This window comes from Salvelinus sp. IW2-2015, linkage group LG20, assembly GCF_002910315.2.
Source record: "Salvelinus sp. IW2-2015 linkage group LG20, ASM291031v2, whole genome shotgun sequence".
In the NCBI taxonomy this organism is placed as follows: Eukaryota; Metazoa; Chordata; class Actinopteri; order Salmoniformes; family Salmonidae; genus Salvelinus; species Salvelinus sp. IW2-2015.
In genome coordinates, this window is record NC_036860.1 from 54700803 (window position 1) to 54721518 (window position 20716).

General features: G+C 42.0%; 1 protein-coding gene across 1 annotated transcript; it reads left to right on the top strand.

Annotated features, from left to right (window-relative positions):
- Positions 1-16: 16 nt before the first annotated feature.
- Positions 17-20604, top strand: LOC111982073 (annexin A4). The gene is made up of 13 exons (XM_024013613.2): positions 17-111; positions 1838-1884; positions 6088-6175; positions 12547-12641; positions 14181-14294; positions 14481-14571; positions 16682-16761; positions 17023-17079; positions 18708-18801; positions 19097-19192; positions 19929-19987; positions 20105-20227; positions 20332-20604. Exons 2-13 carry the CDS (start codon positions 1876-1878, stop codon positions 20383-20385), a joined length of 960 nt encoding a protein of 319 aa, XP_023869381.1. The 5' UTR covers positions 17-111; positions 1838-1875; the 3' UTR covers positions 20386-20604.
- The last annotated feature ends 112 nt before the right edge of the window (positions 20605-20716 follow it).

Below are 20716 nucleotides of genomic sequence, written 5' to 3' on the forward strand. Positions count from 1 at the left end.
GAAAGGGTGGGACCGAAAACCTTTCTGTGTCAGCCACTGGGCTGCGTTTTAAAGCCGACCTTCCGTTCTCAGAAGAGTTCCGTTTTGTCACCACTCCATTCTTCCTCATTTGTAAGTAAATATTTTACTGTCATTTTAGGATGAGGTTAAAATAGACACAAATAAGCTATAGATTCGTGTTTTCTTTGTTTTGTTTTTTTACTAGAAGCTTTAGAATAGTATTTCTGACACATTCAAGGGTGTGTCTCGAACATAAACTAAACCTCAGAAATTATTCTTCCATTGCTGGCCGCTAGCTGACAGGCATCGCTTCCTGAGACCTATTGTTGAGTTGATTTAATTGGTCCTTAACATTACACCCACAATCAGGGAAACTTGGAAACAACTAACAAACAATTATAAGAACTGTGTTGGGTAACAATGTCTCCATATTTACCTATATTTACGAAAGATTTGTAGTGCCTGCATAGTGGTGATTTTGTGAACTGCATTTCATTGGTTGCATTTACTCCAGTGGGTTAATGGTCATTTTGACGTAAAAGGTGCTCTAAATGCACCATCAGCATTATCCGCATAATGTGCAGGGGTGATCACAATGAAAGAATGTACTGTATATCTAGTAGGCTATTTCTAATGTTTTGATGTGGCAGTGGGACAGAGGCAGATGTCAAAAGGGTTCTTGTTGTACCAAGTATTTTCACCCCAAACTAACATAACGCAGCAGGCTTAACGGACCAGATGTATACAGTGAAAGAGTTGTTATCCTTGGCTAATGTTCCAGCGGCACAATATGGATAACACTCCTGGACTAAAATATATATTTTTGCATTTGAAGTGGGACTATAAAGATTGTAGGCTCCCTATATTATTAGAATCATTATAAACATAAACTGACCGCCTGAGGCAATATGCCCTGCCCAGAGACTGATGTATTTTGTCTCAATTGGACTTTCTGGGAACTGTTGTGAGAATTGTTTCAGTGGGTAAAGTTGGTCTCTTAGAATAGAACACTAGCTAAATACCCACTGGCCCTCTCTTACTGAGTAGTCTAATTACAGGTGTGTGTAATTAGTTGACCTGTGAAGATTGTTCCACTGGGAAGACTGGATGATGAAATGTGTTTTGGGTAATCGCATACAGTCAGTAGTGGAAAAAGTACCCAATTGTCATACTTGAGTAAAAGTTAACATACCTTAATAGAAAATTACTCAAGTGAAAGTCACCCAGCAAAATACTAATTGAGGAAAAGTCTAAAAGTATTTGGTTTTAAATATACTTAAGTATCAGAAGTAAATGTAATTGCTAAAATATACTTCAGTATCAAAAGTCAAGGTATGAATAATAAAGAAATCCTTGAATTAGGAAAACCAGAAGACACAATCTTCTTTTTTAAATTTATGGATAGCCAGGGGCACACTCAGACATCATTTACAAATGAAACATTTGTGTTTAGTAAGTCCACCAGATGAGAGGCAGTAGGGATGACCAGGGTTGTTCTCTTTATAAGTGTGTGAATTGGACCATTTTCTGTCCTGCTAAGCATTCAAAATGTAACCAGTCATTTTGGGTGTCAGGGAAAATATATGGAGTAAAAGGTACATTACTTTCTTTAGGAATATAAAAGTTTTTAAAATATATAAATAGTAAAATACAGATACCCCAAAAAATGATCTAAGTAGTACTTTAAAGTATTTTTACTGAAGAACCTTTCACAACTGCATACAGTATTAATGAGAGAGCAATGCTGTTTCATCTGCTTTCAAAGCTCACCACATTGTTCAATGAAGAACGCATTACTAAGAATCCTAAGAAGTAATAACAATTTTTCTTTTCATAGATTTCCCATCTCTCTTGATTAAGTTTTGAAACTCTACAATGGCAGCGGTAAGTCCCAGCACCCAACGTGTGTACTGTAGTACGCTTTGTGACTGGACTAGGAATGATAGTGGTCAACATTTTCATACATTTGCATGCATGCTCACATTTGAATTAGGTTTTGTTTGCTTAGTCTTGGAGTTTATTTTCTTATCAAATTGTATTTGTTACATGCGCCGAATACAACCGGTGTAGACCTTACCGTGAAATGCGTACTTACAAGCCTTTAACCAAATCAAATTTTATTTGTCACATACACATGGTTAGTAGATGTTAATGCGAGTGTAGAGAAATGCTTGTGCTTGTAGTTCCGACCATACAGTAATATCTAACAAGTAATATAACCTAACAAAATCACAACAACTACCTTATACACACAAGTGTAAAGGGATGAAGAATATGTACATAAAAATACAGTGGGGCAAAAAAGTATTCAGTCAGCCACCAATTGTGCAAGTTCTCCCACTTAAAAAGATGAGAGAGGCCTGTAATTTTCATCATAGGTACACTTCAACTATGACAGACAAAATGAGAAAAGAAAATCCAGAAAATCACATTGTAGGATTTTTAATGAATTTATTTGCAACTTATTTTCCACCATAGTTATTTGGTCACCTACAAACAAGCAAGATTTCTGGCTCTCACAGACCTGTAACTTCTTCTTTAAGAGGCTCCCCTGTCCTCCACTCGTTACCTGTATTAATGGCACCTGTTTGAACTTGTTATCAGTATAAAAGACACCTGTCCACAACCTCAAACAGTCACACGCCAAACTCCACTATGGCCAAGACCAAAGAGCTGTCAAAGGACACCAGAAACAAAAATTGTAGACCTGCACCAGGCTGGGAAGACTGCATCTGCAATAGGTAAGCAGCTTGGTTGAAGAAATCAACTGTGGGAGCAATTATTAGGAAATGGAAGACATACAAGACCACTGATAATCTCCCTCGATCTGGGGCTCCACGCAAAATCTCACCCCGTGGGGTCAAAATGATCACAAGAACGGTGAGCAAAAATCCAGAACCACACGGGGGACCTAGTGAATGACCTGCAGAGAGCTGGGACCAAAGTAACAAAGCCTACCATCAGTAACACACTACGCCGCCAGGGACTCAAATCCTGCAGTGCCGAACGTGTCCCCCTGCTTAAGCCAGTACATGTCCAGGCCCGTCTGAAGTTAGCTAGAGAGCATTTGGATATCCAGAAGAAGATTGGGAGAATGTCATATGGTCAGATGAAACCAAAATAGAACTTTTTGGTAAAACTCAACTCGTTCGCGTTTGGAGGACAAAGAATGCTGAGTTGCATCCAAAGAACACCATACCTACTGTGAAGCATGGGGGAAACATCATTGCTTTGGGGCTGTTTTTCTGCAAAGGGACCAGACGACTGATCCGTGTAAAGGACAGAATGAATGGGCCATGTATCGTGAGATTTTGAGTGAAAACCTCCTTCCATCAGCAAGGACATTGAAGATGAAACGTGGCTGGGTCTTTCAGCATGACAATGATCCCAAACACATCGCCCGGAACGAAGGAGTGGCTTCGTAAGAAGCATTTCAAGTCCTGGATGGCCTAGCCAGTCTCCAGATCTCAACCCCATAGAAAATCTTTGGAGGGAGTTGAAAGTCCGTGTTGCCCAGCAACAGCCACAAAACATCACTGCTCAAGAGAGATCTGCATGGAGGAATGGGCCAAAATACCAGCAACAGTGTGTGAAACCTTGTGAAGACTTACAGAAAACGTTTGACCTCTGTCATTGCCAACAAAGGTATATAACAAAGTATTGAGAAACTTTTGTTATTGACCAAATACTTATTTTCCGCCATAATTTGCAAATAAATTCATTAAAAATCCTACTTTTTTTCTTCATTCTGTTGTTGTGTCATAGTTGAAGCGTACCATGAATGAAAATTACAGGCCTCTCTCATCTTTTTAAGTGGGAGAACTTGCACAATTGGTGGCTGACTAAATACCTTTTTGCCCCACTGTATATGAACGAGTGATGGTACAGAACGGCATAGGCAAGATGCAGTAGATGGTAGAGTACAGTATATACATATGAGATGAGTAATGTAGGGTATGTAAACATATTAAGTGGCATTGTTTAAAGTGGCCAGTGATACATTTTTTTACATACATTTTTCCATTGAGTCAATATGTTGGCAGCAGCCACTCAATGTTAGTGGTGGCTGTTTAACAGTCTGATGGCCTTGAGATAGAAGCTGTTTTTCAGTCTCTCGGTCCCTGCGTTGATGCACCTGTACTGACCTCGCCTTCTGGATGATAGCGGGGTGAACAGGCATTGGCTTGGGTGGTTGTTGTCCTTGATGATCTTTATGGCCTTCCTGTGACATCGGGTGGTGTAGGTGTCCTGGACCGGTGATGCGTTGTGCAGACCTCACTACCCTCTGGAGAGCCTTACGGTTGTGGGCGGAGCAGTTGCCGTACCAGGCAGTGATACAGCCCGACAGGATGCTCTCGATTGTGCATCTGTAGAAGTTTGTGTGCTTTTGGTGACAAGCCGAATTTCTTCAGCCTCCTGAGGTTGAAGAGGCGCTGCTGCGCCGCCTTCACCACGCTGTCTGTGTGGGTGGACCAATTCAGTTTGTCCGTGATGTGTACGCCGAGGAACTTAAACCTTACTACCCTCTCCACTACTGTTCCGTCGATGTGGATAAGGGGGTGCTCCCTCTGCTGTTTCTTGAAGTCCACGATCATCTCCTTTGTTTTGTTGACGTTGAGTGTGAGGTTATTTTCCTGACACCACACGCCGAGGGCCCTCACCTCCTCCCTGTAGGGCGTCTCGTCGTTGTTGGTAATCAAGCCTACCACTGTAGTGTCGTCCGCAAACCTGATGATTGAGTTGGAGGCGTGCATGRCCACGCAGTCGTGGGTGAACAGGGAGTACAGGAGAGGGCTCAGAACGCACCCTTGTGGGGCCCCAGTGTTGAGGATCAGCGGGGTGGAGATGTTGTTACCTACACTCACAACCTGGGGGCGGCCCGTCAGGTAGTCCAGTACCCAGTTGCACAGGGTGGGGTCGAGACCCAGGGTCTCAAGCTTGATGACGAGTTTGGAGGGTACTATGGTGTTAAATGCTGAGCTGTAGTCGATGAACAGCATTCTCACATAGGTATTCCTCTTGTCCAGATGGGTTAGGGCAGTGTGGTTGCGATTGTGTTGTCTGTGGACCTATTGCGGCGGTAAGCAAATTGGAGTGGGTCTAGAGTGTCAGGTAGGGTGGAGGTGATATGGTCCTTGACTAGTCTCTCAAAGCACTTCATGATGACAGAAGTGARYRCWACGGGGCGGTAGYCATTTAGCTCAGTTACCTTAGCTTTCTTGGGAACAGGAACAATGGTGGCCCTCTTGAAGCATGTGGGAACAGCAGACTGGGATAAGGATTGATTGAATATGTCCATAAACACACCAGCCAGCTGTTCTGCGCATGCTCTGAGGACGCGGCTGGGGATGCCGTCTGGGCCTGCAGCCTTGTGAAGGTTAACACGTTTAAATGTTTTACTCACGTCGGCTGCAATGAGTTAAAGAAATAGAATTAAGAAAATAGCTACAGCTTAGTCTAGGTCATTTCTACATGTAGGTACTGCAGGGGTAAAGTGACTACGCATAGATAATAAACTTGAGTAGCAGCAATGTAAAAACAAAGAGGGGGGGGTCAATGTAAATAGTCTGGATGGCCATTTGATTAATTGTTCTGCAGTCTTATAGCTTGGGGGTAGATGCTGTATCAACAGTGTATTAATTCAAGTTTGCATAAAGATGGGTGATGGAAATAGGCCCTAAAAACACAAAATCCTTACTGCTGTAGGCTAACTGACAAGCCTGCTTTTTGAAAATATCAGCCATAGAGCAGATGAGGTAGTCTGGCATACACTGTAAACAGTAGATACCAGTGGAGGCTGCTGAGGGGAGGACGGCTCATAATGGCTGCAATGGAGCGAATGAAATGGCATCAAACATGTAGCATTCCACTCCAGCCATTACTACGAGCCCATCCTCCCCAAGGTGCCACCAACCTCCTGTGGTAGATATAGAAAATAAATGTATCACTGTTACTGAACCTTTTGAGATGTGTATGCTTGTGCGTGTGTGTACCCATAGCTTATGTCTCAAACTACAAGGGAGAGTGACTGCGATACCAATGCATGGGCCGTTTAAACGTATGCCATGTAACTTTCTCCCACTGTAGATTGGCAACCGTGGAACCGTGGTTGAAGCCACTGCTTTCAATGTAGAGGAGGATGTGAACCGTCTGAGAGGAGCCATGAAGGGGGCTGGTGAGTGATCGTAATGAGGTGTCAGATAGGCCGGATGTGTGCGTTAGTATCACTTTTTTTTCTTCTCAGAAAGCGTTATATCCTAAAATAGTTTGTCCTTTCCATGAAAGCCCCAACCTACCTTCCTGTTATACAGTATGCTATGCAGTGCCTTCGGAAAGTATTCAGATCCCTTGACTTTTTCCACATTTTGTTACGTTACAGCCTTATTCTAAAATTGATTAAATAATTTTCTTTCCTCATCAATCTACACACAGTACCCCATAAAGACAAAGCAAAAACTGGTATTTAGATATTTTTGCTAATTTATAAAAAATAACACTGAAATATCACATTTACATAAGTATTCAGACCCTTTGCTCAGTACTTTGTTGAAGGACCTTTGGAAGTGATTACAGCCTCAAGTCTTCTTGGGTATGATGCTACAAGCTTGGAACACCTGTATTTGAGGAGTTTCTCCCATTCGTCTCTGCAAATCCTCTCAAGCTCTGTCCGGTTGAATGGGAAGCGTTGCTGCAAAGCTATTTTCAGGTCTCTCCAGAGATGTTAGATCAGGTTCAAGTCCGGGCTCTGGCTGGGCCGCTCAAGGACATTGAGACTTGTCCCGAAGCCACTCCTGCGTTGTCTTGGCTGTGTGCTTAGGGTCGTTGTTGTTCCATCTGCTCCTGCCACGCCCTCTACTGCTCATCCTGTGTCTCCTTGACCTGTTTCTCTGTTTCTCTGTCTCTCTGTCTCTCTGTCTCTGTGTGTGTGATTGTATGGGCGGAGACAGGTGTGCTGGAGTCAGAGCAGATCCCCACCAGCTGCAACCTCTTCCATAATCAAGACCTCTACAAATACTCAGTCCTGCCAGATTGTAATCTCTGCTCATTCTACACGCTCTGACTCTGGTCCCTGTCTCCAGTTTCACATCTCCTTATCCTGCTACTCTGCCCTGGATTCCCCACTCTACTTCTCCCCTGGATTCCGCTCTGGATCTTCTTACCCTGTCCCAACCCCTCTCGCTCCAGCCTCTGCCTCGGCACCTGGTTTCCTGCCTGCCCGAGCTTCCCTTGGCCTGCACTCCATCTTCCCCCTGTGTTTCAATAAATTCCTTGGAAATGGTTGTCCTTCTGGAAGGTTCTCCCAACTCCACAGAGGAGCTCTGTCAGAGTGACCATCAGATTCTTGGTCAATGAGGTGACCAGAGATGAACAGAGCAAAGTACAGACAGAACTCTGCTTAACAGTTGTCCTGTTGGAGAGTGAAAGTTCGCCCCAGTCTGAGGTACTGAGTGCTCTGGAGCAGGTTTTCATCAAGAATCTCTGTACTTTGCTCTGTTCATCTTTGCCTCATTCCAAACTAGTCTCCCAGTCCCTGACGCTGAAAAACATCCCCACCCTGCTTCACCATAGGAATGGTACCAGGTTTTCTCTAGGCTTCCTTGCTCGCACACACTTTTTCAGGTCTGCCCACACATTTTCTATAGGATTGAGGTCAGGGCTTTGTGATGGCCACTCCAATACCTTGACTTTGTTGTCCTTAAGCCATTTTGCCACAACTTTGGAAGTATGCTTGGGGTCATTGTCCATTTGGAAGACCCATTTGTGACCAAGCTTTAACTTCCTGACTGATGTCTTGAGATGTTGCTTCAATATATCCACATAATTTTCCTGCCTCATGATGCCATCTATTTTGTGAAGTGCACCAGTCCCTCCTGCAGCAAAGCACCCCCCATGCTTCACGGTTGGGATGGTGTTCTCCGTCTTGCAAGCCTCCCCATTTTTCCTCCAAAGATAACGATGGTCATTATGGCCAAACAGTTCTATTTTTGTTTCATCAGACCAGAGGACATTTCTCCAAAAAGTATGATCTTTATCCCCATGTGCAGTTGCAAACCGTAGTCTGTCTTTTTTATGGTGGTTTTGGAGCAGTGGCTTCTTCCTTGCTGAGCGGCCTTTCAGGTTATGTCGATATAGGACTCTTTTTACTGTGGATATAGATACTTTTGTACCTGTGGATATAGATACTTTTGTACCTGTTTCCTCCAGCATCTTCACAAGGTCCTTTGCTGTTGTTCTGATTTGCACTTTTCGCACCAAAGTACGTTCATCTCTAGGAGACAGAACACGTCTCCTTCCTGAGCGGTATGACGGCTGCGTGGTCCCATGATGTTTATACTTGCGTACTATTGTTAGTACAGATGAACGTGGTACCTTCAGGCATTTGGATATTGAAATACATCCACAGGTACACCTCCAATTGACTCAAATGATGTCAGTTAGCCTATCAGAAGCTTCTAAAGCCATGACATAATTTTCTGGAATGTTCCAAGCTGTTTAAAGGCACAGTCAAATTAATGTATGTAAACTTCTGGCCCTTTGGAATTGTGACACAGTGAAATAATCTGTTAACAAGAAATTTGGCGTGGTTAAAAAAATGAGTTTTAATGACTCCAACCTAAGTSTATGTAAACTTCCGACTTCAACTGTACCTGAGCTCAATTTCGAATCTCATAGCAAAGGGTCTGAATACTTACATGAATAAGGTATTTCTGTTTTTTGTTTTTAATACATTTGTTAAAATTTCTAAAACTGTTTTCGCTTTGTCTTTATAGAGTATGTGTAGATTGCTGAGGAAATTGTTACTTTTGGATTAAATAAAACGATGTGGAAAAAGTCAAGGGGTCTGAATTATTTCCGAAGGCACTATAAGTGCAGTCACAATTTGTATTTCTTCTAGACCTCAATACAGGCGCCCTACACGACTGTAGTTCCTGTACTTTCCATTTTGATCTCATTTATTCCTCTAATTGTGCCCTGAGTACTTTCTTTCTACACTCCAGTATACTTGACTCATCTGTAGCCTTTACAGTATTTTGCCTTTCTCTTGTTCTATTTGAAAGTTAGGATTGCATTATCGTTGCCTTGCTGATGTACAGTACCATTCAAAATGTGGGACTCACCTACTCATTCAAGGGTTTTTCTTTATTTTCTACATTGTAGAATAATAGTGAAGACATCAAAACTATGAAATACCACACATTGAATCATGTAGTAACCAAAAAAGTGTTAAACAAATCAAAATACATTTTATATTTCAAATTCTTCAAAGTAGCCACTCTTTGCCTTGATGACCGCTTTATACACTCTTGGCATTCTCTCAACCAGCATCATGAGGTAGTCACCTGGAACAGGTGTGCCTTAAGTTAATTTGTGGAATTTCTTTCCTTCTTAATGCATTTGAGCCAATCAGTTGTGTTGTGACAAGGTATGGTTGGTATACAGAATATAGCCATATTTGGTAAAAGACCAAGTCCATATTATGGCAACAACAGCTCAAATAAACAAAGGGAAAATGACAGTCCATCATTACTTTAAGACGTGAAGGTCAGTTAATTTGGAAAATTTCAAGAACTTTGAACAAGAACTTCAAGTGCAGTCGCAAAAACCATCAAGCGATATGATGAAACTGTCTCTCATGAGGACCACCACTGGAAAGAAAGACCCAGAGTTACCTCTGCAGCAGAGGATGAGTTCATTAGAGTTACTAGCCTCAGAAATTGCAGCCCAAATAAATGCTTCACAGAGTTCAAGTAACAGACACATTGCAATATCAACTGTTCAGAGGAGACTGTGTGAATCAGGCCTTCAAGGTTGAATTGCTACAAAGAAACCAATACAATGACCCAACACACCGCCAGGCTGTGTAAGGGCTATTTGACCAAGAAGGAGAGTGATGGAGTGCTGCATCAGATGACCTGGCCTCCGCAAACACCCGACCTCAACCCATTTGAGATGGTTTGGGATGAGTCTGACCGCAGAGGGAAGGAAACGCAGCTAACAAGTGCTCAGCGTATGTGGGAACTCCTTCAAGACGGTTGGAGAAGCATTCCAGATGAAGCTGGATTCATCTTGGAATGCCAAGAATGTGCAAAGCTGTCATCAAGGCAGTGTGGCTACAATGAAGAATCAACTATATATATATATATAATACCCAGTGGGGAGAACAAGTATTTGATACACTGCCGCTTTTGCAGGTTTTCCTACTTACAAAGCATGTAGAGGTCTATAATTTTTTATCATAAGGTACAACTTCAACTGTGAGAGACGGAATCTAAAACAAAAATTCAGAAATCAATGTATGATTTTTAAGTATTAATTTGCATTTTTTGCATGACATAAGTATTTGATACATCAGAAAAGCAGAACTTAATATTTGGTACAGAAACCTTTGTTTGCAATTACAGAGATCATACGTTTTCCTGTAGTTCTTGACCCAGGTTTGCACACACTGCAGCAGGGATTTTGGCCCACTCCTCATACCAGACCTTCTCCAGATCCTGTCAGGTTTCGGGCTGTCGCTGGCAATACGGACTTTTCAGCTCCCTCCAAAGATTTTCTATTGGGTTTCAGGTCTGGAGACTGGCTAGGCCACTCCAGGACCTTGAGATGCTTCTTACGGAGCCACTCCTTAGTTGCCTGGCTGTGTGTTTCGGGTCGTTGTTCATGCTGGAAAGACCCAGCCACAACCCATCTTCAATGCTCTTACTGAGGAAGGAGGTTTGTTGGCCAAGATCTCGCTATACATGGCCCCCATCCATCCTCGCCCTCAATACGGTGCAGTCGTCCTGTCCCTTTGCAGAAAAGCATCCCCAAAGAATGATGTTTCCACCCATGCTTCACGGTTGGGTGCTGTTCTTTGGGGTTGTACTCATCCCATTCTGCTTCCTCCAAACACGGCGAGTAGCGTTTAGACCAAAAGCTCTTATTTTTGTCTCATCAGACCACATGACCTTCTCGCCATTCTCCTCTGGATCATCCAGATGGTCATTGGCAAACTTCAGACGGGCCCTGGACATTACGCTGGCTTGAGCAGGGACTTGCGTGCGTTGCAGGATTTTAATCCATGACGGCGTAGTGGTGTCACTAATGGTTTTCTTTGAGACTGTGGTCCCACTCCTCTTCAGGTCATTGACCAGGTCCTGCCGTGTAGTTCTGGGCTGATCCCTCACCTTCCTTGATCATTGATGCCCCACGAGGTGAGATCTTGCATGGAGCCCCAGACCGAGGGTGATTGACCGTCATCTTTGAACTTCTTCCATTTTTCTAATATTTGCGCCAACAGTTGTTGCCTTCTCACTAAGCTGCTTGCCTATTGTCCTGTAGCCATCCCAGCCTTGGTGCAGGTCTACAATTTTATCCCTGATTTCCTACACAGCTCTCTGATCTGGCCATTGTGGAGAGGTTGGAGTCTGTTTTGATTGAGTGTGTGGACAGGTGTCTTTTATACAGGTAACGAGTCACAACAGGTTGCAGTTAATACAGGTAATGAGTGGAGAACAGGAAGGGCTTCTTAAAGAAAAACTAACAGGTCTGTGAGAGCCGGAATTCTTACTGGTTGGTAGGTTATCAAATACTTATGTCGTGCAATAAAATGCAAATTAATTACTTAAAAATCATACAATGTGATTTTCTGAATTTTTGTTTTAGATTCCGTCTCTCACAGTTGAAGTGTACCTATGATAAAAATTACAGACCTCTACATGCTTTGTAAGTAGGAAAACCTGCAAAAGCGGCAGTGTATCAAATACTTGTTCTCCCCACTGTATATATATATATATATATATATATATATAAATATAATATGTTTTGTTAACACGTTTTGGATTACTACATGATTCCATATGTCTTATTTCATAATTGTAATTTCTTCACTATTCTACAATGTGAAACTTCTACAAAATAGTACAAATAAATTAAAACCCTTGAATGAGTAGGTGTCCAAACTTTTGACTGGTACTGTATATATTGTGTATCTGTACCGGTCTCTATGCTGTACAATGCAGAAAAAACATTGACCATTGTAAGAAAATAAAACATTATTTTCTTTTAAAAAATTTAATTAAAAGCCTGTACAATAGTATAAAGCCTGCACAATTTGTCTCTAAATGGGTGAATCTTGGCACCATGTTTGGAATGCTGATGCTTCACCTGACTCTGAGATGTATTAGAAACCGATGGCACATATACATCGAGAAACAGCTATGCCCATGGGACCAAGGGGAGGAGCTTGGGAACAGGAAGTGTGTCAGTTCAGCATTCATGTTGAACTCTGGTTGAGCGCTTTTTATAGCTGTGATATCAGGGAGATATTTCTGTCCATTATTTATATTGAAAATGCAGCCACACTATGGACAAGTGCCATTTAATGTAAAAGTTCTGTCAGTGTCAAGTTTTAACATTGACATCTCAAACAATGTGTGAAATCTTGTATTCTTAATTGCAATGGTGATCGATGCTGTTTTGTCAATAGCAAGTTATTTTATCTTATAATGCAGCATTATAATGTGAAGGTATACAGTAATGTTACTCTGTGATGTTTTCTTATAGGCACTGATGAGGCAGCTGTCATTGAGGTCCTGGCACGTCGTACCATTGCTCAGAGGCAACGCATCAAGGAGGCTTACAAGCTGACCGTGGGGAAGGTAATAAGTGTTCATTTTTACTTATATCAGATAGCACGACGATTCCCCCTGCACTGGTTGAGGGACGAAGACCGTTGCGTAGGCAATGGACAATACCTGTGTTTATGACATTTCTCATATCCCAGTTTGAATTATCAGACTATTCTTAAGTTTTCCAAAGCCAAACAATGCCAGCTCCAGTAATTGAGGAAGACTATTTAGATATTCTTATATTAGATATAGTTCAAGTGCATGGCAGGAGTATGCAGGGATTGTGTAAATAGTTACATTTATCATCTTCGTTCCTGGTGTGTGGTTTTGTGTTACTATGGGTGTGGTGGTGTCTGTCTGGTGTTAATGTTTACGTTGTGCTGACAGTTGGTGCCTCGGGTTCATCATTAACTCTTACAAACAGATGGTGTTGTGGACAGAGGATAGAGAGAGGATTATCTACCTTCAAAGATTAGGTGAATAATACTCCTCATGAGGGTTGAAGACCAGTTTCAGTCAGGATACTGCATTGTGTGTTTAAGTGAAGTAGGAAGATTACAGAGTGACAGACTCTATGTTAAATAATAACTTGACATTTAAAACCGAAAGGGAAGTCTGATCAATGTTTACTCTACTGGTGGGTGCTTATCTGTACTATTTCACATGTACAAGTGTGGAATTTATATGTGTGAATTGTTAATGTGTTTTTTGCCTATCTCACTCTCCCACTCTCCCTGAAACAATGTCTCAGCCATTATGAACAGCACCCCTCAAGGGCACATCAACAGCTTTTTCACCTTATCAGCAACCTTTCTTTCGGGTTACACTCAAACAGCTAGGCTACCTTCTGCCCTACTGAAACAGTGAGATAGGAGCTGTCATGTGGTCTGGCATAAAATGAATTGTTGATAAAGTTATCTAGACCCCTTAGGGTGACGCACAATTGGCCCAGCGTCGTCCAGGTTAGGGGAGGGTTTGGCCGGGGGGCTTTACTTGGCTCATCGCGCCCTACCGACTCCTTGTGGCAGGCCGGGTGCCTGCAGGCTGATCTCAGGTGAACAGTGTTTCCTTCCGACACATTGGTGAAGCTGGCTTCCGGGTTAAGCGAGCGGGTGTTAAGAAGTGCGGTTTGGCGGGTCATGTTTCGGAGGACGCATGACTCGACCTTCGCCTCCTGAGCCCGTTGGGGAGTTGCAGCGATGAGAAAAGATCGAAATTGGGGGGTAAAATACAATAAAATTAATTAAAGTTATCTAGACCCATGGTTGAATGAGAATGCTTGCCAAGGGGAAGGGCAAATATTGCTAGTGGAATCGGCCTGGTCAGAAACAGGGAGACATACAGTGTGTGGGGACACCCAGACAGACGAGGTCACGCTTTACTAGCTGCGTCGTGTGTTCAACTCCTCTGCAGCCACACCCTTCTGGTAGTTGAATTTTATCTATAATGTGCTAGTTTAAACAATCTGAGATATGAGTGTATTGAGAAATCGTGAATGCTAAGTTGAGCGCTAGGCAGGGGATTGTGTCCATTGGACCCATTTTAAATGTCTGTGTAATGCCCCTGTAGGACCTGGCAGATGATCTGCAGGGAGAGCTGACGGGGAACACTGAGAAAGTGGTGCTGGGCCTCCTGATGATCGCTCCTAAGTATGACGCTTACGAGCTGAGGACCGCTATAAAGGTCAGAGGTTATTACTGCCAGGGAGACCGTCACAATGGGGATATATGTAACACTTTTCAATACTGTATGTCTCAGAGCTATTGACATTGTATGGGGCTATTCACCTCATCCACCACCCATGTGTTGCCTAACACTACTCAATGAAGTATTTACATATCTCTCCACATCTCTTTTACTGAATGCTAGGGTTCTGGAACAGAGGAGGCTGCTCTCATTGATATCCTGGCCTCAAGGACAAATGCTGAAATTAGAGCTATCACGGAGGTCTACATGAAAGGTACATCACAGTACACAGCCTCTCTGTGCAATGTATTGAATCTCCATCTGTGTAAGAGTGCTGTGTTTTAAACAGGCAGCCGAATCAGATATATATACACACACACACACACACACACACACACACACACAGTTGAAGTTGGAAGTTTACATACACCTTAGCCAAACACATTTAAACTCAGTTTTTCACAATTCCTGACATTTAATCTGAGAAAAGATTCCCTGTTTTAGGTCAGTTAGGATCACCACTTTATTTTAAGAATGTGAAATGTCAGAATAATAGTAGAGTGATTTATTTCAGCTTTTATTTCTTTCATCACATTTCCCGTGGGTCAGAAGTTTACATACACTCAATTAGTATTTGGAAGAGTTGCCTTTAAATTGTTTAACTTGGGTCAAATGTTTCGGGTAGCTTCCCACAATAAGTTGGGTGAATTTTGGCCCATTCCTCCTGACAGAGCTGGTGTAACTGTCAGGATTGTAGGCCTCCTTGCTCACACGCTTTTTCAGTTCTGCCCACAATTTTTTTTATGGGATTGAGGTCAGGGCTTTGTGATGGACACTCCAATACCTTGACTTTGTTGTCCTTAAGCCATTTTGCCACAACTTTGGAAGTATGCTTGGGGTTATTGTCCATTTGGAAGACCCATTTGCGACCAAGCTTTAACTTCCTGACTGATGTCTTGAGATGTTGCTTCAATATATCCACATAATTTTCTTGCCTCATGATGCCATCTATTTTGTGAAGTGCACTAGTCCCTCCTGCAGCAAAGCACCCCCACATGATGCTGGCACCCCCGTGCTTCACGGTTGGGATGGTGTTCTTCAGCTTGCAAGCCTACCCCTTTTTCCTCCAAAGATAACGATGGTCATTATGGCCAAACAGTCCTAGTTTTGTGTCATCAGACCAGAGGACATTTCTACAAAAAAGTACAATCTTTATCCCCATATGCAGTTGCAAACCGTAGTCTGTCTTTTTTATGGCGATTTTGGAGCAGTGGCTTCTTCCTTGCTGAGCGGCCTTTCAGATTATGTCGATATAGGACTCGTTTTACTGTGGATATAGATACTTTTGTACTTGTTTCCTCCAGCATCTTCACAAGGTCCTTTGCTGTTGTTCTGGGATTGATTTGCACTTTTCGCACCGAAGTACGTTCATCTCTAGGAGACAGAACGCGTCTCCTTCCTGATTGGTATGATGGCTGTGTGGTCCCATGGTGGTTATACTTGCGTATTATTGTTTGTATAGATGAACGTGGTACCTTCAGGCGTTTGGAAATTGCTCCCCAGGATGAACCAGACTTGTTGAGGTATACAATCTCTTTTCTGATGTCTTGGCTGATTTCTTTTGATTTTCTCATGATGTCAAGCAAAGAGGCACTGAGTTTGAAGGTAGGCCTTGAAATACATCCACAGGTACACCTCCAATTGACTCAAATGATGACAATTAGCCTTTCAGAAGCTTCTAAAGCCATGACATAATTTTTTGGAATTTTCCAAGCTGTTTAAAGACACAGTCAACTCAGTGTATGTAAACTTCTGACCCACTGGAATTGTGATACAGTGAAATAATCTGTCTGTAAACAACTGTTGGAAAAATGACTTGTGTCATGCACAAAGTAGATGTCCTAACCGACTTGCCAAAACTTTAGTTTGTTAACAAGAAATTTGTGGAGTGGTTAAACTTGTTTTAATGACTCCAACCTAAGTGTATTTAAACTTCCGTCTTTTGACCAATCAGATCAGCTCTGAAAAAGATCTGTGATTGGTCAAAAGACCAATTAGTGGAAAAAATATCCGAATTGGACTGCCTTTGTAAATGCAGCCCATTTATCACATGTGGTGTATGGTACAAGTCGATACCTTAGTATTGATCACTGTGTATAACGAATAAATCTGATATAAGATATCGGTGTCTAGTCCTCTTTAGAGTGTATGAGAATTATTATTGTTTTCTATACAGCAACATTAAACTTTTGTTACCTGCCAAAGCTATTGACAGAGTGTTCACAAACCGTTTCAAGTGTTGTGGTTAGAACTGCCTAGTCAGACCACTGGGTCTTAGATCATTCATAACTTCTACTTATTTTTACTCAATCATGTGACGACAGAACATGGGAAGAGCCTGGAGGATGATATTGAGGCTGATACTTCTGGAATGTTCAAGAGGGTTCTGGTCTCTTTGCTCACGGTGAGAATCTTCCAGTATTGATCGCTCTAAATGCACACCTGGTTCACCTTCACATTCCAACAATCAAAGGAAAGCAAACAGAACTACAGTACATGGATTGTTGTAAGGGAAATAGTTTGTCCTCCTTCACTTCATCGTTATGTACAGTTTAACACAGTGGATGATTTGTAGTTTTTAGAGGTCTCTTATAACTAGGTAATGATCATGTCATTGTCTGACTCATTGCTAACATGGCCTCTGCCTCTGTGCTTTGACTGACAGGCAGGGCGAGATGAGAGCAACACTGTGAATGAGACTCAGGCTGTGCAGGATGCTAAGGTGAGGATATGGACCCAGAGGAGTGATCTGGCTCTGTCTAACTCAGTAGCACATGCTGGCATATCAGGATCAATGTGCAATAATAGTGTTTAACATGATTTATAATGACTACCTCATCTCTCTACCCCACACATACAATTATCTTTGAGGTCCCTCAGTCAAGCAGTGCATTTCAAACACTGATTCAACCACAAAGACCAGGGAGGTTTTCCAATGCCTCGCAAATAAGGGCACCTATTGGTAGATAGGTAAAAAATAAAAACAGCAGACATTGACTGTCCCTTTGAGCATGGTGAAGTTATTAATTACAGTTTGAATGGTGTATCAATACACCCAGTCACTACAAAGTTACAGGCGTCCTTCCTAACTCAGTTGCCGGACAGGAAGGAAACCGGTCAGGGATTTCACCATTAAGCCAATGGTGACTTTAAAACAGTTAGAGTTTAATGGCTGTGATGGATGGATCAGCAACATTGTAGTTACCCCACAATACTAGCCTAACTGACAGAGTGAATAGAAGGAAGCTTGTAGAGAATAAAAATATTCCAAAACATGCATCCTGTTTGTAACAAGGCACTAAAGTAATACTACAAAAAAAAGTAGCAAAGCAATTCACTTTTTGTCCTGAATACAATGTTTTATGGTTAGGGCAAATCGAATACAACACATTACGGCATGCCGCTCGTAATTTTCAATGATAGCAGTAACTGTTACTGCTGTGCTTGTAATCGTTAAGGACTGGGGAGTTTTTCAAAATAAAAATAAACGGAATGGAGCTAAGCATAGGCAAAATTCTAGAGGAAAACCTGGTTCAGTCACCTTTCAGTAGGACAATAACCTCAAAAATAACAAATCTACACTGGAGTTGCTTACAAAGACAGTTCATGTGGCTGAGTTAGACTTTCAAACAGAATGAAGTAAGAGCTATGGCAAGACCTGAAAATAGTTGTCTAACAATGATCAACCAATTTGACGGAGCTTGAAGAAATTTGAAAAGAATAATGGGCAAATTTTGCACAATCCAGGTGTCAAATCAAATTGTATTAGTTATATGCACCGAATACAACAGGTGTACACCTTGCAGTGAAATGCTTACTTACGAGCCCCTAACCAACAATGCAGTTTAAAAAAATGCAATGCAAAATAGTCTGGGTAGCCATTTGATTAGGTGTTCAGGAGTCTTATGGCTTGGGGGTTGAAGCTGTTTAGAAGCCTCTTGGACCTAGACTTAGTCCTCCGGTACCATTTGCCGTGCAGGAGCAGAGAGAACAGTCTATGACTAGGGTGGTTGGAGTCTTTGACAATTTTTGTGGAAAGCTCTTAGACTTACTCAGAAAGACTCACAGCTATATTTGCTGCCAAATGTATTGACTCAGGGGGTTGAATACCAATCAAGATATATTAGTGTTTTATTTTTTACATTACATTATGTTAAAAATTGTCTTCCACTTTGTGTTTAGATCATTGACAAAAAAAATCACAATTAAATCCCACTTTGTAACACAACAAAATGTGGAAAAAGTAAAGGAGTGTGAATACTTTCTGAAGGCACTGTATGTCCCAAAAACAGTCAGTGTTCGGAGATTGTACTTTTGGGTTTGTGAAATGCTTTTGCTGTGGGTTCTCAGGATATCTACGAGGCTGGGGAGGCTTGTTGGGGAACAGATGAGGTCAAGTTCCTCACTGTGCTCTGTGTGAGGAACAGAAACCACCTACTCCGAGGTAATTGCCCCCACATTATAGCGGAGTTTGTTAGATCTTGTTTTGGGAGTGGGAAGTGATCGAATTTGCCCTTTGTTTTATGATTCAGTGCAACATTCAAATTGTTTATTACTCTTTACAGTGCTCTACTTTAATAAAGAAAATGTATACTTCCACATTGATTTTACTACAGAAATTAATGTACAGACACAGTTCTGCTGTCCTCTTGTGGTGATTTGGGGAACAAATATTTTATAACAGCTTACTCATTCAAACAGTGATTCCACATCTCTCTGCCCCTCTCTCATTCCCTCAGTGTTTGAGGAGTATCAGAAGATCTCTGGGAGGGACATCGAGGATAGCATTAAGAGGGAGATGTCTGGCTCTCTGGAGGATGTTTTCCTGGCAATAGGTCTGTCCGACGGATCCAATTTGTTTCACTGCCTCTTGTAATAATGTACTGAAGACAGATCCCATTGGGGGTCAAACTGGTTGAATCAACGATGTTTCCACGTAATTTCAACCGAAAAATTCACTGTGATGACTTTGAATCAACGTGGAAAATGTATGACATTTTCTTTCCCAACCGACTTTTAAAACCAACTTTTTTTTTAAACTACATTTTACTTGATTTCACGATGAATTCACATTAGTTGACAACTCAACCAAATGTAAATCAAAACTAGACGTTGAACTGACATCTGTGCCAAGTGGGATAAGCCTTGACTGAGAGTCAGATCAGTTCTGATGAAAATAAGAACATAAAGAGTATCCTGAACCAGACTAAGGGCACAGTGCTATAATTAAGCAATAAGGCACGAGGGGTGTGGTATATGGCCAATATACACAGCTAAGGACTGTTCTTAGGCACGATGCAACTAAGGTGCCTGGATACAGCACTTAGCCGTGGTATATTAGCCATGTACTACAAACCCCAGAGGTGCCTTATTGCTATTATAAACTGGTTACCAACGTAATTAGAGCAGTAAAAATATATGTTTTGTCATATCCGTGGTATACGGTCTGATATACCATGGCTGTCAGCCAATCAGCATTCAGGGCTCGAACCACCCAGTTTATAATACTCATTTGAAACTAAATCTTGTTCAGCTGCCATGCCTGATATATCGCTTTTTTATTTTTTGCAGTGAAGTGTCTCCGAAACAAGCCAGCATTCTTTGCAGAGCGGTTATACAAATCCATGAAGGTGAAGCCTTTTTTTTTTACGTACTCTCCCATGAAGTGTGCATATCTGCCTACACTTGTGGGTTATCAGACAGAATTTGTCAGAATGTTGACAGTTCCCTCCCTCCTGTCTCCTCAGGGTCTGGGAACTACAGACAGCATCCTGATTAGAATCATGGTGGCTCGGGCCGAAATTGACATGTTGGACATTAAGACCGAGTTCTCTAAGGCGTATGGGAAGACTCTCCATTCCTTCATCAATGTGAGACCCTGGTCACTAGAGATTGAGTAATGATTTAAAATGTAGATTTGTGCCCATTTCTTTCTGTTATCTTGAAGTAATCCGAGTGTGTCTGTATTGTTAAGGGAGACTCATCTGGAGATTACCGCAAAATCTTGCTGGAGTTGTGTGGAGAGTAGGGCATTGAACGTCTAGGACATCATTCAACGATGACTTCACTCTGCAACAACTGCACTCTGCAACAACACCATTGGTGCCTCTCCTATCTGCCGTTTCCTTTGCTTCCAGCTCTCTCAATATCCTCAGCTCTTCTGTGGCCCAAACATTTCAGAGACTAACCATGATGCCTTTTTTCACAGTTTGTATTACTAATTAAACCAAAGACAAGTGACATTTTACAGCTGCCTGCATGTCTTTATTGATCCCCTGCTGCAGCTTTAATTCTTGTTGTTGTTTAGAGAGAGCTGTTGCCACACATCTCAGGAAGCATAAAATATGGACCTTACTGAC

What these genes read in the sequence shown, in the direction of transcription:
- LOC111982073 (XM_024013613.2), top strand. An exon ending in TTCTGGTCTCTTTGCTCACG is followed by an intron (nt 16,762 to 17,022) that starts GTGAGAATCTTC and finishes TTTGACTGACAG; the next exon opens with GCAGGGCGAGATGAGAGCAA. An exon ending in GGATGTTTTCCTGGCAATAG is followed by an intron (nt 19,193 to 19,928) that starts GTCTGTCCGACG and finishes TATTTTTTGCAG; the next exon opens with TGAAGTGTCTCCGAAACAAG.